Source organism: Zingiber officinale, chromosome 1A, assembly GCF_018446385.1.
Source record: "Zingiber officinale cultivar Zhangliang chromosome 1A, Zo_v1.1, whole genome shotgun sequence".
NCBI classification, from domain to species: domain Eukaryota; kingdom Viridiplantae; phylum Streptophyta; class Magnoliopsida; order Zingiberales; family Zingiberaceae; genus Zingiber; species Zingiber officinale.
Window position 1 is genome coordinate 172,309,567 of NC_055987.1, and position 18,604 is coordinate 172,328,170.

At 35.7% G+C, this 18,604-nt stretch overlaps 1 protein-coding gene across 4 annotated transcripts; it reads left to right on the plus strand.

The window, feature by feature from the left end:
- Positions 1-2,833: 2,833 nt before the first annotated feature.
- Positions 2,834-15,307, plus strand: LOC122038423. Of its 4 annotated transcripts, XM_042598169.1 has the most exons (5): positions 2,834-3,078; positions 4,414-4,951; positions 5,112-5,603; positions 13,890-14,060; positions 14,786-15,307. In XM_042598169.1, the coding sequence occupies exons 3-5, from the start codon at positions 5,211-5,213 to the stop codon at positions 14,867-14,869; spliced, it is 648 nt and encodes a 215-aa protein (XP_042454103.1). In that variant the 5' UTR covers positions 2,834-3,078; positions 4,414-4,951; positions 5,112-5,210; the 3' UTR covers positions 14,870-15,307. The 4 variants fall into 4 exon arrangements, with proteins under 4 accessions (XP_042454103.1, XP_042454102.1, XP_042454105.1 ...); XM_042598168.1 differs by having other exon boundaries at positions 4,414-5,603; XM_042598171.1 differs by having other exon boundaries at positions 4,414-5,603; positions 14,892-15,307.
- Positions 15,308-18,604: the final 3,297 nt, after the last annotated feature.

Sequence of the window (18,604 nt, forward strand, 5' to 3'; positions counted from 1 at the left end):
AAAGAAGAATAATTATACTAAAAGCAAAGCAAGGAGCCTGAAAGTGCATAAATAAAGCATGTATAGAACATAAGAATGTGCATCAAAACATGCTAAACAAGTGTATAAAATCTACGCACATTAGCTTACTTGGTGATTTATTTTTATTTGAATATTATCATAAAGGTATAACTTCTATATAACCTATTGATCTACGTTTATATCTTACACATATATGATCTTGTTTATTTGAGATGTGTAATTTTTTTTTGAGAAAATAGTTTTGCTTCTACTGTGTGTTTTATCGAAAATATACATTTTGTATCCAAAAATTCCCAACAAAAGCTTGGCAAACAAGTCCAAGTGGAGTAAGTTGGGAGCTAAAACTTAGCAAACAATTCTAAGTGGAGTAAACTCGGAGCTGAATCTTGGAAAATAAGTCCAAGTAGAATTAGCTAGGAGTTGAAACTTGACAATTCACGCTAGATGGTCAATTGGGAAATAGACATCTATCAAGTGCAAATAACTTAATATATTCTATCATATTCATTACGCATAACCATTGCAGGAAAGCAAAGTTTGACGATTTCTGGCAACTAAAAGGAGTCCGGGTGACTGGCTAGTGATAACTCTCGATGAATGAAGTTAGAGGATCTAAGTGATCATAGCTAGGTTGGGGCGACTGGAGCTTATGGGCAACCGGAGTAACTTTTTGGCAACTGATAGAAGATGTTATCCAGTGATTCGAGCGAGTCTGACTCCTCTTTAGACGATCAGATGGCCTCAGGTAGACTAGAGAACGTAATTAACGTTATTTATCGAATAAACATTGCAACCACGTCAGTAACTTCCAAGCGACCGTGGAGCCTTAGGTCGCCCGAAGCTTGCCACATTAGCAACAAAAGGAAGGCTACAAAAGGAGTCTCGAGATAGAGCTTTCAGATAATCCCTTTCCATTCTTATGCTACTATGCTTGTGTTCTAGTGCCCTCTATGCTGCGACAATGACACACTGTAACTTGCGCTTAATTTCCAATCGACAACACCTAGCATAATAATCTTTATTTCTCTTATGTTGCCATATTGTTTATTTGTGTGCTCAATTTTTTATAATTGTTGTATGTGTCAAACTTTTGCTCTGATTGATAATCTACTATACAAGTTTTTGCATGCTTATATCGTGTTGTTTCCATTAATTAAATATATGCTAAGTTAACTTTTACATCATTTCTGTTGTGCTACTTTACATTTAGTTATTTTTAATTTGTAAAATTCATAATACTATTCATCCTCCGATCCTGTCTCTAACGTTGAGTTCAATCCTACATTATCTTGGTTAACCTGACCCAAGGTTGATTGCACCCATGATCTTCCTCTTCAAATAAAACTCTCATTTTACTTGACATCTCTCTCGTCAACAAATGTATTGATTAAATATCAAAATTCAACTCGAGTTAACTTGAGCTTTGTCAACTTGATTAAGACCAGAAAGGTTGATTGCACAAATAAACTAAAGAGTCAAGAAATCTTCCATTGTACGCTAAAGACTATAAGATTCCATCATGCCCAGAAAAAATTTAAAATTTGGAAGAATGGTAGAGCATTAGTTCATGATTAATAATGGAAGAAGTTTTACCTTACTTTGAGGGTATACTCAACCTACGATGAAGGGGAAATCAAAATTCAAAGGAAAGAATGGTTAGAACACCAAATTGAACTTTATGAAAGGATTAAGGAATTTGGGAATACCCTAATGTTAGTGGTGCTTAAGAGCATCTTGGAGATAGATGAAGTTTGTGAAGAGGTAAGGATTAGCGGAGGCAAATTGTGTGTATACATCAAAGACCTCAGAGAAAGGGAAAGTCTAAAATGAACCAATTGAAGAGGAAGTGGAGGAAAGTGAAAGAAAAATCTAAATCTTCAAAAGATGCAGAAACAAAAAGGATAAATTTCCAAGAATTGAGAAAATCAATAGGGATCCTAGGCTTTATATATTGGATAAATCAAGTGAGGAATCATCCACCTATTCTAAGAAAGAAGAAGAGTTAAAAGTCCTCGGGTAATGATGTGACAACAATCTTTTCAATGTCTCATGTAGAAGGATTAAGTGTTAGTTTTGGTGAATTAACAAATGAATCTTCCTTAATGAATGGTTAACTTAAAAATGCTGGATTGATGAGTTATTCATTGTAAAAGTTTCTCGATATATCCTACAGTCAGTGAAATTTTTTTGTAAAATCAAATCGATCATTCTAAAATTAGTTGATATAAATTAGATACCTAATACTAGTTAACAACAACAACAATACAAAAGTAAAAGACATTGAGGAAGAATACTTGGAAGTTCAAATTTAGAGTACCAACATATCATACTATTTACTTTTAAGTACATAACGATATGTGCCCAATTACAATGAGAGGACATGAAAGATAAGAAGAATGATATCATTTGTTTCAAACATAAAAGTTAAAATTATCTAACCAAGTGCCAAAGAAAGGGATGTGATAAGAAGAAAATGAAAATGTAATAAAAGTAAATCCTTCTTCCTCTATTAAGATAATTATATTAAATAGAAAAAGAATAAAAAAGCATCAGTAGGATATTCTTTTTTATTTTTTAAAATCCTTCTTCCACTATTAAGATAATTATATTACAATCCTTTTCCCAATAAATCTATTATATTTATTATTATTTGATGATTTTTATTAATTAATTGATATCGAGGAATTTAAATATCTATTTATCTGAATATTTGTTGCTCAAAAAAATAATTTTTTTATGTTTACATTTCAGTATGATATTTTAAAAGTTTAATAATACAAATATATGTTACTGATAAGTGATAAATGGATCGTCTCTGTGTCAAGACTCAAGAGATATCATGTTCTTGCGATTTAAAGTGTGTGAACCGAAACCCGTTGCCGATCTACGCCTTGCGTCAACGTCCTCGTCGCTCGGAGACCACCACCTAATTTTCTCGTTTGGCAATTCTCGTTTGTCTCGATGGCTGGTGTTGAACGGCGGGGTTACATATGGGCTCTCTCCGCTGGCCTAAATGCCGCCCTTGCTGCGATCGCGGCGAAGTTCGTCTCTTCACAGGTACACGCTACCTCCTTTTCCTTCAATCGCGTGTCCATCGAGCCCATGTCCGTCTTGTCGATTGCTCAAGTTCGGATGTGTAGAGAGGCATTCTTCTCATTATTTTGTGACCTAATGAAGTTGGGGTAACGTCTATTGATCCCACTGTATCCCTCTCTGTTTTCAATTGATGGCTGGCTTTACCGGTTCGGGATTCAGTTTCTTGTTTTCTGCTTCATTTAGTTTGTTTGGGCTCACAGATTTGATTCAGTTTTATGACCAACTCCATTCATCTTGGAGTTATGCCTAAAATACTACACCCTTGATCTTGGATGCTCTTCTGTTTAAGATTATCCTACGGAAGTATTATATAATACGTGTTTACAAGAAACATTTGTATGTATTATTAAACTCACCGTATTTCATTGCTACTAAGGTAAGGTTTAACCAGCACTGTTTCAACAAGCACAACGGCATATTCAATGGTTTTCCTTTTCAGTTCATAGTGTAAGTACCCCGTGCTAGTTTTGATGTGATCAGCTACGTCAGGTTAGGTCATGTTGATTTTTAACCCTTGTCTAAGTGTGCAGGAACTTACGAGCTTAGGAAGTCGAGCAACAGACGTAGCTAGTAAGAAAAACGGTACGGGAGAGAGCCGACGGGCTCGGTGCATCTGAGAGATGAGGTGCTGCGAAAGAGTACGCGGGTGAACGAGAAGGAGGTGCTTGATGTTTCCGAGAGACGAGAAGCTGGAGCGGAAGATTGCTCAAAGGTCGGAAGTTGGGTTCGGGTGAGCCCAATTCCAGATGGCCGAGATCACCCAAGCGAGCGAAGCCGGAGCGGAAGACCCGAACCAAGGTGAGCGGAACCGGAGCGGAAGACCGGGACCGAAAGTCAATAGGATGTTGATTTTCTTGGTCTGGGCTCCCAGACCCAGTTTGGGTGGCCGAACTCGCCGGGCTCCGGGTGCTTGGACCAAGATCCTTATCCGGATCACATCAAACCCGATCCATTGCGACGGGGATAAAGTTTTATCCCCCTCCAGACGCCTGGAACCCTTCCAGGCGCCCCGACCAGGCTATAAATATAGCTCTATCCTAGAGATTCAGAACAACACTTGTGATTCATTCTAGTTTTGTTTTGTTCTGTAATCGAGTGCTTCAACCGTTGTAATAGGCTTCTCTGCCTGAAGGAAATTGTTTACTGAGCTCTAACTTCCATGGATTAACAACCTCTCCGGTTGTAACCAAGTAACCCTTTCGTGCCTCTTATTTTTTTAGTCATTTATTTTGTTTATGCAAGTGTTGATAGTTTTTAAGCTATAAAGATTGAGAAAGGTTTGTTTTAATTTTGCAGGGCTATTCATCCCCCTCTAGCCAGCCGCCAGTGATCCAACAATTGGTATCAGAACGGGTTCACTTCAGGAGGACTAACCGTCAAACGAAACACATGAGATGGCCGGATCGAGCTTCTATCCACCGAAGTTTGAGGGGGAATTCGTGAATTGGAAGAAGAAGATGGAATTATTTTTAAAACATATTTTGAATTATCAATCATTATGAAATATGGTTTCGTAGCCCCAAAAGACAAAGAAGAATATCAATGGACGAAGAAGAACCAAGCCGACTTCGTGGCAAACAGTAAAGCAGAGTTTCATCTGCTTAGTATTTTACCACCTCAAGAAGTCAACCGTATTGAAGCCTACGAGCCAGCCAAGGAGCTTTGGAAGAAATTCCTGAAACTATACAAAGGGACCTCGGAAGAGAAACTAGCAAGACTGGACTTGCTCCGAAACTAGATCAGCAACATTCGGTTAGAAGAAGGCGAAACCGTCGCACACCTCCACTCAAGAATCAAGGAGCTAATCGCCGGACTCATGAATCTCAGAGAAAAGGTAACCAACCTAGATTCTCTAAGGTACGCTCTTAGCGTGTTTCCTAGAACTCCAGAATAGTCAACCTTAGTAGATGCGTATTTCATCTCAAAGGATTTAGAGGTAAACACTTTAGAAGAGCTTTTTTCAACTTTTGAAATTCATGAGTCAAGATGTGCAGGTCTAAAGAAGGAATCAAGGCAAAAAAAATATTACCTTAAAAGTAAAAGTGGACGAACCAGATTTCGAGACATCACTTGACAATGGCGAAACGACTTTAATGGTAAGGAGATTTAAAAAATTATTTACATCCAATAAGTTTAATCAAGTGCAGGGTAAGAGACGAAAAAGAAAGGTAAAATGTTACCACTGCAATGAAGGGCACGTAAAAGACAACTGCCCAAAACTGAAAAGCAAGGACAAGAATAAAGACACAAGCACAGACAAGAGACCAACCCAGAAAACACACAAGAATCTAAAAGCGACGTGGGACGAAACCTCATCAGAATCAGAAATCGAGGCCTACGCCGGAATCACGTTAATGGCATGTCACCAAGAAAAAGAGGACGAAGCAAGCTCTTCCGCAATGAACATCGAGAGCATTGATGAAGGGGGAACAACATCAGAAGAGAGCAGCTCTACAGGGGGAGTCTTAGATGATGAAATCGACAAGGTTACGATCCTTACCGTCTGATAAACTATTTAAATTTATAAAGTTTCTGACTAAAACGTCTTATAAATTAGAAATAGAAAATAAGGAGTTAAAATCAACATTAGCTGTTTCTTGTCGATTAGAAGATTTTGATAAAATAAAATTGGAAAACAAAAAATTGAGAATAGAAATAGAAGATTTGAAAAATCGTGCATGCTCACATATTAAAAGATATAATGGTTTAAATTGGTACCTCATCACAAGGGCCAAATTAAAAAATTGTCAAAGAAATATATTCCAAAGATATTCTTAGTTAATCAAGTTGGAATGAACCTATATTGGGTTCCAAAATCATGCATAAATTAAGTTTTTGAAAGTTTAACTTAGGGGCTTTCAGAGAGAAAATTAAATATTTACTTTCTTTAAGAGGCTTTGTCTAGAAAGTGGTTGTTGTTCCAATAACCAAGAAAGCCTAGTGTCTCATCATAACCTGGAAGCCAATTACGGAAATGTTTAATCGACTATCTATTAAGCATTTAATTATAATTAACAAATGCTTTCAATGTTTGTCAAAAATTTTGTTAGAAACTAATTAGAAATTAATTTTTTTTAAAAAGAAAAAAAATAAATAATAATTTCATCACTTATTTGTAGATTTTTTTTATTTATCTCACAAAATTAATTTTTATCTTAACGAATTTTTGGAACAGTTAAAATTTTTTCTGTAAGCAAATTTTTCAAAGTTTTTTTTTTCAAAACTTAAATCAGAATTTTAAACTTTCATATTATTTTTATTTTCCCTTGGAATTTAAATTTAGATTTTTTCAAAGTTATTTTTAAGGTACCCCATTTCTAATGTGATAAAAAAGAGGAGTAGTAAAGATTTAAGTCTAAGAGGATAGTACAACAAAAAAAAATTTTGTGTGCTTGTACAAAATTTGATTTACAAATTTTATTTTTACATGCAACAATTTTTATAACTGGTATTTGTTTGTTTACCCTAACTTAACTTGAGTTTGACCACATCAAAAAGGCGGAGATTGTAAATACCCGTGGTAGTTTTGATGTGATCAACCAAATCAGGTTAGGTCCTGTTGGTTTTTAACCCTTGTATCTAAGTGTGCAAGAACTTAGATGCATAGGAAGTAGAGTGACAGACGCAGCTAGAGAGAAGGACGACATAAGAGAATCGACGGGCTCGGTGCATCCGAGGGACGAGGTGTCGGAAGAGTACACGGGTGGACGAGAAGGAGGCGCATGACATTTTCGAGGGACGAGAAGCCGGAGCGGAAGATTGCTCGAAGGTCGGAAGTTGGGGTTAGCCCTATTCCAAATGACCGGAGCCGGAGTGGAAGACCTGAACCAAAGTGAGCGGAACCGGAACGGAAGATCGGGATCAAAAGTCAACATGATGTTGACTTTCTTGGTACGGGCGCCCAAACCCAGTCTGGGCGCCCGGACCAGGATCCTTATCTGGATGGCATCAAACGCGATCCGTTGCAACAGGGATAAAGTTTTATCCCCTTCTAGGCACCTGGAACCCTTCTAGGTGCCCTGACCAGGGCTATAAATACAGCCTGGTCCGAGAGGTTCAGAATAACACTTGTGATTCATTCTAGTTTTGTTTTGTTCTGTAATTGAGTTCTTCAACTACCGTAAGAGGTTTCTCCGCCTTAAGGAGATTGTTTACTAAGCTCCAACTTCCTTGGATTAACAACCTTCCCGGTTGTAACCAAGTAACCCTTTCGTGTCTCTTATTTTTTAGTCATTTATTTTGTTTATGCGAGTGTTGATAGTTTTTAAGCTATAAAGATCAAGAAATGTTCGTTTTAATTTTGCAGGGCTATTCACCTCCCTCTAGTCGACCGCTAGCGATCCAACACATAGGTGTTACTATCTCCTCACAGATCCTTAAGAAATTCATTATGAACTGATTAATTCCTATGATAAAGTAATTGCAGAAAGTATTATTCTTGTGGTATTTTTATAACATTATTATACGCTTCTATTAGTTATTAAGAATTAACATAGATCCCAATTGGGACTAGATGCAAGAGGAGGTCATGTTTGGTTGAGATTAGGTTGAATGGGGATGTTTTGCTTTTTGTATGAACATTTATTGAATGAAGGAACAACGAGCCCATAAGGCTAGTAAACACATTGAGCGCAAGTATCACCTGATACGAGACATCGTAAAGCGAGGAGAAGTTGTTGTCGCCAAGATTGCATCAGAAGATAACTTGGCAGATCCTTTCACTAAGGCCCTTCCGGCGAGAGCTTTTGATAGGGTATGTTGAGGGGATGAGAATCAGATATATGGCAGATATATGACAACATAGTCTTTTAGTATAAGTGGGAGATTGTTAGGATGTATACTAAAAGCCTGACTTTTTGTATGAACATTTATTGAATGAACATTTATTTTGTAATAAGAATCACATTGGTCGAATGTCTGCATTTAGTTAAATGTAGTTGTCCATTTAATTTATATTGTAGATAACATGGTGTGTGGTGTCACACAGAAGATCATGTTATCAGTTTCTTATAAATTATAAATAGTAGCTCACAACCAAGATGGATTAGGACAAACCATTGGAATGGTTGTAGTGTAATTGGGTACTAGTTTATCTGGACTAAAAAATTAAACTAGTACACTATGTGTTTATTTAGCAGGACCATTTGAGGTTGTTCCTTTTATACTGACTGCATAAAAAAACATAACCTCTGTTATTATGGATGTGCATACTCTTAATCCCGATATAATAACAAGCACATATACTTAGTATTTATTTCTTTAATTTATCAATGGGTATGATTTAGCTCGTTAAATCAATAGGCCCGATAAGTTGTGAAATGATATTATTTATATGGTGTGTTGTTGATTATAGAATGAAACTGTGTCCTAGTTATCTAGGTTGATGATGTCCCCTTGAGGAGCTCATAAGGATTGTCATATAAACCCTGCAGGTGGACTTAGTCCGACATGACGATAAGGTTGAGTGGTACTACTCTTGGAGCTAGAAATTAATTGAGTGAGTTGTCAGTAACTCATTTAATTAGTGAGCATTCAATATCTTAAACACAGGGAGACTAACACACTAAATGATAAGAAGGAGCCCATATAATAATATGAGATTGGTGCGGTAGTGCAATAATAACTTTTTAGTGGAATGAGATATTATTGATGAACTCGAGTTGGGTGTTCGGGGCGAACACGGGAAGCTCAAGTTCATTGGGAGACCAAAACCAATTCCTTCTCTCGGTCCCTGTTGTAGCCTTTATAAAACCTTGTATCCACAAAGTCTACTTTTTACCCAAGTAATGGGTCGGACACATCCTTGCTTGGTTCAAGGGGGTCGGCCAAGCATTAGCTTAGAGCCCAAGAGGTGGCCGGACAAGCTTGGTGCTAGGGGTGTAATCGAACCGAACCGAGCCGAACTCTTGGATGTTTGAGTTTGACTCGTTTATAATCGAGCCGAGCTTGAGCTTTATTTAACGAATATATTCATGGTTCACGAGCTTATTCGAGATTTTATCGAGCCTAAACGAGCTTAATAAATATAAATTATAAATTTAAATATTCATTAAAAACTAAATTATATATTTTAAAAAAAATTATAATATTCTTGTTAAAATTTATAATTTTATTCTAATAAATAAATTTAATATATTTGTCTATATTTTTCATAAGTAAAGTATAAAATCTATAAATTCAATATCAAAACTATTATTTTTTTTATTTAAAAGTTGATTCATGAGCTTAACGAACATGTTCACGAGCTAACGAGCCGAATATTGTGAAGCTTGAGCTTGGTTTGTTTATCTTAATGAGCCTCATTAAACGAGCTCAAACGAACTTTTATCGAATCGAGCTTCGAATAACTCACGAGCGGCTTGGCTCATTTACACCCCTACTTGGTGCCCAAGCAAGGGGCCGGCCATATAGGATTAAAAGGAGAGATTTTATTTTTTTGTTAAAATCTTTCCTTTTATAGCCATCCACATGGTTTTAAAAGAGAGTTATTAATTTTTAAAATCTTTCCTTTTATAGCTATCTACAAAGTTTAAAAGAGAGATTTTAATCTTTTCTTTTTTGTAGTTATCTATAATGTTTAAATAGAGAGATTTTAATTTTAACAAAACTTTTTTTTTTGTAACCATGATTTAAAAGAGAAGTTTTAATTTTAATCTTTCCTTTTTTGTAGCCTTCTACATTGTTTAAAAGAGAGAGATTAATTTTAAAACTTTCCTTTTATAGCTATCACAATAGGAAATTTAAAAGAGAGAGATTTTAATTATTATTATTATTTTTTTTTTGCCATGACCAAGGATTATAAAAGAGAGACAGAGGGTGCCTTATGAAACACACACATATCTCTACAATTTCTCTCCTCTCTTTTCCTTGGTGGCCGGCCTCTCTCCCTTTCCTCTTCCTAAGGTTGGCGGCACCTTGTTTCTTCTCTCCCTTTCTTCTTTCTAAGGTCGACACCCATCTCTTCTTGGTGGTCGAAACTTGAAAGAAATGAAGGAGCACTTGGTGGCCGGTTGCTTGAGAGGAAGAAGAAGAGAAGAAAGTTCTCTATTTTGGTATTCCTTGGTGGCGAAATTTCTTGGAGGAGAAGAAGTGGTTCGGGTGGATTTCATCTTGGTAGATCGTCACCCACACGACGTCCAAGAGGAGGAGAGGAATACAACAGAAGATCAAGAGGTCTTTGTTTACAAAGAAAGGTATAACTAGTTTTTCTTTGTATGGATCCTGAAATACCGACACAAGAGGCTAGCGATTTCGTGTTTTGTTTTTTGTGTTTCGATTTAGTGTTTTGATCTTGTGCTTCTATTGAGGTCTCTGTAGTTAAACTTAGGGTTACTGTAAGAAGTTTAAGTAGCCAATTTCTTTGAAAGGCTTTGTGTAGGAAGTGGTGGATGATCCCATACCCAAGAAGGGCGAGTGCCTCACCATGTTTAACCTGGAAGCCAATAAATAGATATTTAATCAACTTCTGTAACATGGGATGAACTTGGATTAATAATATTAAGTATCGTTTGCAATCCAAGTTTTAACTACTGAAGAACACATGAGTTGAACTTGAAGTAAAAATGTTAAGTTTCGTTTCCAATTCAAGTTAACTCATGAGGAACACATAGGTTGTTAGGAAAGTTTTGTGCTTGTACAAATTTTTGTACAGGGGAAGCAAAACAGAATTCCAAGTAGTGAACAACAATTTTTTAGTCATTTATTTTGTTTATACGAGTGTTGATAGATTTTAAGCTATAAAGATCAAGAAAGGTTCGTTTTAATTTTGTAGGGCTATTCATCTCCCTCTAGCCGGCCGCTAGCAATCCAACACATAGGTGTTACTATCTCCTCACGTATCCTTAAGAAATTCATTATGAACTGATTAATTCCTATGATAAAGTAATTGCAGAAAGTATTATTCTTGTGGTATTTTTATAACATATTATTGTACGCTTCTATTAGTTATTAAGAATTAACATAGATCCCAATTGGGACCAGATGCAAGAGGAGGTCATGTTTGGTTGAGATTAGGTTGAATGGGGATGTCTTGAATTGGAACTAGTTTGGCAGAAGTTTTTTGGAAGTTTGATTGAGTCGGTTGAGTTCAGCTCTAGATGTTTAAGGATGGGAGTGGTAGAATGGTTGATGTATAATGGATCTTGAATTTGAATCAAGTGTTGTTAAAAAAGATTGGTATATTTTAGTTTGGTTTGATAAGTTATTAGGACTTTCTTTGTATTAATTAATTTTTGATTAATTAAATTTTCCTTTTTATTAATTTTTGTGTGAGATAATGATCCTGTTCTTCATCCATTTCATCCCTTTTTTTTTTTTGTTTGTGATTTGAGGTATGACAAGTTAGGAATTATTTTAAATTTTAAATTTTGAAAAAAATTCTTTGCCATTTTTTATTTTGGTGAAAAAAAAATCATATATTTTAGTTTGCTAGTAGTTCTTTTGATTTGGTATGGATTTCTTGGGATTATTCTGATTCACAGTTAGTTAGTTTCATTCCTAATTCTAATTTGTTTGGTATTGAGGCTATTGAAGTGTCATGTTTTTATGTATTAGTTAGTTAGTATTTGTGAGAGGCTTGTGTTTTTATGTCCTGTGCTTCATCAACTTTTTTTTCCCAATTTTCTATATGATTTGAGGCTTTGATTTGGTGGTGCATTAATTTGGTGTGACCCTATTTGAGCTAAATTATTATTCCTTGTTCGATGTCCCACCTTCCATTAAAGCTCCTCTACCTTAATGCAACCGCCTCCTACCACATTGTCCACACATCTCCATCAAGCAATAGCTCATCTTCTCTACAACATCCTCCATAAGATCATGTATTATTTATGGCATTTGATAAAGGGAAGATATCCTATATTGGTTCTTAGTTATGTTTGAATTGGTTCGACTTTCACTCACTTCAAGAAGTGATTACTCCTATCATTAGGAACATTTATGGCCATTTCTCTTCCAAAAGACTTCAAAATATTAACTCCCATTGATAGAATGGTAAATGCTATCTACTGGTGTCAACTCTCCATGGGCTTCTAAACCACCATAATAAATTTCTAACAAATTTCAATTTTTTTCCATGAAGTGTGTATCCTCATCTCGTAAGGTTGGCCAAAAAGTATCCAATTTTTATCACCTTAAGACTTAAGTTCTTTGCTCCGATGTGGTTTCCTCAAATTCCACATGAATTTTCCTCTGAACTAATATGGCCTTCTTGTTGGTGCTGAGAACACAACATTGAACCTAAAGTTTTGATGTATGACTAAGGTTAAAGTTAGGTTTGTTGAGATCTAACAAGTTGGTGTCAAGTGTTCAGGAGAGGTTACTTGGCAGTGATGAAGTTCTGGTTGAAAATCAGGCAGTGACTAAGTCCTAGTGAAGCTAGGCAATTAAGTTCTAGTTGGGAACCAGACAGTGATTAAGTCCTAGTGGAACTAAACAACTGAAGTTCTGATTGAGAACTAGGTAGGAGCTAAGTCTTGGTTGGGAACCAAACAAGAAAGTCCTAGTTAGGAACTAGGTGGATCAAAGTCCAAGTAGAGTTGGCAGAAAAATCCAAGTGGAGTCAACTGAGAGTTGAAGGCTTGACAAACAAGTTCAAGTAAGTTGTAGCTTGACAACTCAGTCTAGATTGGTCAGCTGGGAGATGAACATCTAGACTCAAGGTAAGTGTGAGTAACTTAAAATATTATATCATACTCATTACCCGAAACCATTGCAAGGAATCAAAGTCCAATGGTTCCAGATGACCTGAGGGAGTTCAGGCAACTACTGGTGATAACTCTCGACAAGCGAAGTGGGAGAGTCCAGGCGATCGTAGCTGGGTCGGGGCGACCGTAACTAGGTCGGGGCGACCGTAGCTAGGTCAGGGTGACGGAACATACGAGCGACCAAAGCGTACAAGCAATCGGAGCGTACGAGCGACTAGAGCTGCTTCTAGGCCATCAGTACAAGGCGCTATCAACAATTCGAATAAGTTGGCTCAAGATCAGGGTTGACCCTTCTTTAGGCGACCGGAGAATGCGGACGACATTATCTACAGTCATGTTAGCAGTCTCCAGGCGATCGAGGAGCCTTAGGTCAATTGGAGAATGCCATAATAGCAATATAAGAGAGCTATATAAAGGACCTTGAGGAAAAGTTAACTGATCATCCCTTTCCATTCTTGTGCTTCTGGGCTCGTGCTCTTGTGCATTTTGTACTGCGACACGCTACAACCTCGTGCTTCAATTTTGATCAGCAGCACCTAGAGTAATCTTTCATTTTTCTTGTGTTGTCATGTCTATTTTATTTGTGCTTAATTTTTAGGTTTTTTTTCTCTATAAGATTTCTCCACTTGTCCAAAGGCTTTACGTAAAGGAGAAATTAAGAAATAAAAAATATAGTTTATTTTTGTTGCGTGTGTCTATCTCTGCTTTAGTTGATAAACTGCTGAATAAGTTTTGCATGATTACATCGCTTTGGCGCTTTTGATTAAATTTGTGTTGGGTTAATATTTCAGCGTCGAGTTCGATCCTATATTTCTAGGTATGAAAAATAAAATTATGTAGAAAACTTCATTGATCAATGTGCACTTGGTGGCGTAAACTTGCAAAGTCTACTTAAGCTCAACCCTCATCCTTTGACAATTTTTAATTGACCACAAAGTTTATCCATTCAACACTGGCACATCCATCTTGCAATTGCTACACTATTTTAGAATTAGTTGGTAATGATTCAATATTGCATCGACCATTTCTACCTTGCACTGATATTTCTTGCGTATTTTAATCTTGCAGTTCCTTAGATATGGCCTAGTTATATTGTTCAATGTCATGATGTGGGGATGCTATGTCAATAGCCTTAAAGCTTTATCTTCTCTGCAAGCAACAGTTACAAACTTTGCCGCTAATTTTCTAACTTCAGGTCTAGCTGGATTTTTTCTCTTTAAAGAACCGTTGCCTTCACAGGTAATCTATTCCTATTATATATGTATAATTTATCCATCTGAAATCCAAAAATATAATTGCTTTTGGAATTTCATTGTACTTGCTGATAATTCATCTGAACCATAGGAGTGAGAAGCAGTATCCTTGTTATAACTTGCATTTCTAATTCCTGTCGCCATTCACTTGGATTTTTAACTGTCATTTTTGTTATCTATAGAAGCTTGTCCTCAAAATAACAGTTTTTATATATGATTTATCTTGCAAGTTATTCTGCATAAATGATGACAAATTTAACGTGTTTATTTGGGAAGAAGAGTACGAAGGAAAAGCACAAGAAGCGATAGATGGTTTGTTTTGTGTAAACTCTGTTGCTTTCACTTTCCCTTGACTCCCTCTCCTGTTCCATCCTATTCACGCACTTCATCCAATGAAAGAAGTCCTTCGAGTTATTGTTTTGTGCACCTAAAGTAATTCATTAATGTCATTTGTTCGATAGGATATTAGTGTTCTGGATTCTTGAGAATGTTACAGCAGAATAATTGTACTCTACAACTACACTGCAACTTGGAATCTATTGTAATGTGGTTGCTCTTGCTCCAATATGATGAACATGAGAGGATAAACACATTTATGTATTGCGGGCTTACCAGTAAATTCTTATTTCCTATTTACCAGCTTTCTACTTTCTAACATATAGTTTTTTTGTTATTATTGAAAAAAATCTAACATATACTTTTTAAATGCAGTGGTTTTTAGGCGCTATTCTCATCATACTAGGTGTTTATGTCCTCAGTCAATCCAGTAGTCCCAGAAAATTAAACTCAGATTGACTTGCAATTGTTGTTTCTTCAGATGCACTCCGTAAGATCATGACTTGAAATATCTAAGCAAAGCTGAAATGGAGGAATCATGAAATGCCTATCAGTAGGCCTCTTGGATAACCTTTTGTTGACACCTCCCATATTGAAGAATTTCAAGTTACATGAGTATAGTGTTTATCTTTTTTACTTAGGGTATCTTCATTGATGTTTACTTGGGGGCATTTGCGATGGTATTTTGACTTGCATTTAGAGGAATTCCGTATCTTGATATGGTGTTTAGGAAACGAAGAATACGCAGTTAATTATTTGAAAAAATGGAGATGTAAAAACAGAGGAACGGGAATTATTTCGTACTGTTATTTTTTCATATTTTGTTGAAAGATTGTTGTCAATGGACTTTGATGTTTAGATAAACCATTTATGTTAGGATATATATTGTGTTTGATATGTGCATTTTGGGTCGTATAAGACTTGATGAATATATATACTTAGGTGTGGCCAAGGGTGACTGATACACATTGTTTGAAGTCTTATCAACGATCGCATTGGACATTTGAGGTAACGTAGGATAAAGGGCATTGAAGTGCAGTTGTGTCCAGCGCAATTGTGTCGGTGGAAGCAAACTATGTAGGCAGAACATGAAAAATGGCTCATGGAGTAAGTTGAAGGCTTGGGTGGATTTGAAGGGCAATAAGCTTGAATGGAGGCAGCCTCGTAACAAAAGAGCTATAAGGTAAAACTCCTTGATGAGTTGAGAGTTGTATCTAGAAGAGGGTAGAACTCAACTTTGACAGACTCAACTTTTAGAATGGTAGTAGTCAACAATCCATTTGATGGAAGGGTGCTTTCAGTTGACTAGTGATTGAGTTGATCAGGTAATTAACTTAAGAACTTCAGTTAGCAACATGCAGCTAGGTTTGGAGTCAGTCGACTAATGGATCAACTCAGTCAATTGATGGTGGCTAAGTCAACCAAGCAGTTTACTTAGGCTAATCAACTAATTAATAAAATATTTCAGTTCGTAGCTAAGTCAATTGATCAAGGATTGGTTAACTCATCGAAGCATTAAATTGATTGAAGTTGTACTAGAAAAAACAGAGAGTTGTTAATGGGAAAAAGTTGTGAGACAATGATAGATGACGTAACGGCTATAATGCATCAGTCAACTGGTGGTGGAATCTAATCAACTAGTCAACATTTTAACACGACAGAATGACCAAGTTTAATTGAATGCAATAGAGGATTTTAAAAGGGGACAAATTGGAGAAATTTAGGGTGCGTTTGGTTCAAGTCATCATGTATAATTTTGGTTATGTGATTACTAGGTAATCACATAACCAAGGTTATGGGGAATAAAACATAACCAATGTTGTTTGGTTCAACCTAGGTAATGCAACAAAAACTTATTTGTTTGAAGGTTTTAATGAATACCCTAGTTTAATATTTTACCGTATTACCCTCAGTTACAAAACCAACTATACTAAATAATAATAATAATATTATTATTATTATTATTTATTTTTTAATGTTTTTTTATTTTTCTTTTTCTGTATATTTTTTTATTTTTTTATGTGTTTTTTTATTTTTTAATGTTTTTATATTTTTTTTATAGTATTTATATTTTATTTTTTTAATGCATTATCGTACTGCATGCCGAGAAAGATCTTGGGGAGATCAAAGACAAGTTTCATAAGAGGAAGAATGTTCCCCTTGAACATGCAGTGGCTAAGAAGACTTCTGGAGACTACGAGACCTTTCTTCTCGCTTTGTTGGGTGACTGATCTGCTCTTTCAGTGTTCTTGTGGGTCTAGTTTTGCTTTCAGAACTTGGTTGTGCTTGAGGCAAACTTTCTTTATCAGCATCTGTCTAGTGCTTGAAGAGCTTGGTTTGGTTTGCTAAATAATTTGGCATGTTTGCTGTTTGTCAGCTATGTTGTTGAGATGTTGCATGAACTAGCTCGATATAAGAATAAATCTTCATATCTTGTCTTCTTTTGCTTCTTAATGAACGAAACTTTGTTGTTTTTTATTGTACACAATTAGTCAATTACAATGTCTGAATTGTTACTGGTCCATCCAGTCTATTCTCTTTTTATAGCAGCCAAGTTCATATAGAAATGGCAGGCAATGCGAATATATATTTATTCACAATTAGTTTGTAAGACACATTTTCTTTTCCTTTTTCTTTTACAATAATAATACATACTGAGAACATTGATCCCATTTATATTTACAGCAAACGGAATTTGTAGTTTTTCACCAAGCTAAATGTTGTGCAACATGAAGAGTTTGTTCAACACCATAGGCGGCTAATGTAAAATGTATTATACAATCTGTAATACGATCAAACTAGGCATTAGCTCAATAGCTCAGCGCCTCAGCCTCATCTTCCACCATCTCCCAGTCATCATCAGAATGCTCCTTTTTATCGATGCGGTAATCCTCCTCGTCAATTGTGGTAGTTTTCTCATTTAGCACAGAATGATGTGTGCCTCCAGACAAGATATTCTTCTCAAAAGTGGAGCATTTTGAAGTGTTGTTAGGCATGCGCCCATCAACACTATCTTGCAGTAACAATACATCCTTGAAGGCATCAAATATTTCTCCACTGTGATCAGGTCAACAGTGTGTTAGATTGTGCATTTTCTATTGTACAACTGTAGAAGAATTGGTAAACCCAAAAGGTACGCAAAGATCAAAATTGCTGTCTAAAAGAACTATATATGCTATCAAAGAATAATTTTTTCCGCAATTAGACAGACTTACTATAGGTTATCGAGAGTGCGACCACGGTCCATCAAGAAATCCCACAACTGTAGCACAGTAACAGAAGAAAAGTAAGTAACTTCTAAATGAATCAGTTACAAATAAATCTCAGATTCTCTACTATGAACATTCCAAGTTTTATTAAAATATTTGATAAGCACATTTTTATATCCAGGATATGTGCTTAACCATGCTTAAAGACATTGGTATATAACAGAGTAATAAGGAATGCTATAATTAAAAACCCTCTGCATTGAAGTAAGTATATTACATTTTAACCCCCAAAAAAGGTAGAATGAATGAACCTGCAGAACAAACTATGAATCTGTTCTAGCTATTTTAAAACTATTAACAAAATCGATTCAGATTCAAATTTGTTATATGATATCATATAATTTTAATAACTTTAATAATCAAAAAGTATAATCAGATTAGCAACCTACAATAATTAATAAAAAAACATGAACTATTCAAATTAAGGAATATCAGGTTAGAGATAACATTAGCAACGCTAATAATACAAATTAGAAATAACATTGTACCTAGGTACTTAACGCGTTATTCATCTCAACCATAGGCAGAAGAACATTTATTCTGGAAGAAGAACAATAATGGCACGTTTACTAAAGGCAATCCAACAGTTCATACAAGCACAGGAGGAATAAATGAGGTAAGACAACATCAATATGTGCACTTTTAGATAATCTATTTTGGGGCAGGACAACAGTTTTATACAAAATGTGATAAGAAAACTAAAAGGTTATTATCATACTATATTACAAACTATATCCGCACAACATAATAAGAATGTCTAATTTAGCCATTGTTGAATGTTGGAGCCAAGGTTCGTGGATCATATTGCACACTATTGATGGAACACACTTTGTATCACATGAAGCAACCAAAATTGACACAAAAACAGAGTCAAAGAACAAAGAATAATAAAAAATGCTCCTTATTCTACTAAATGCACAATATT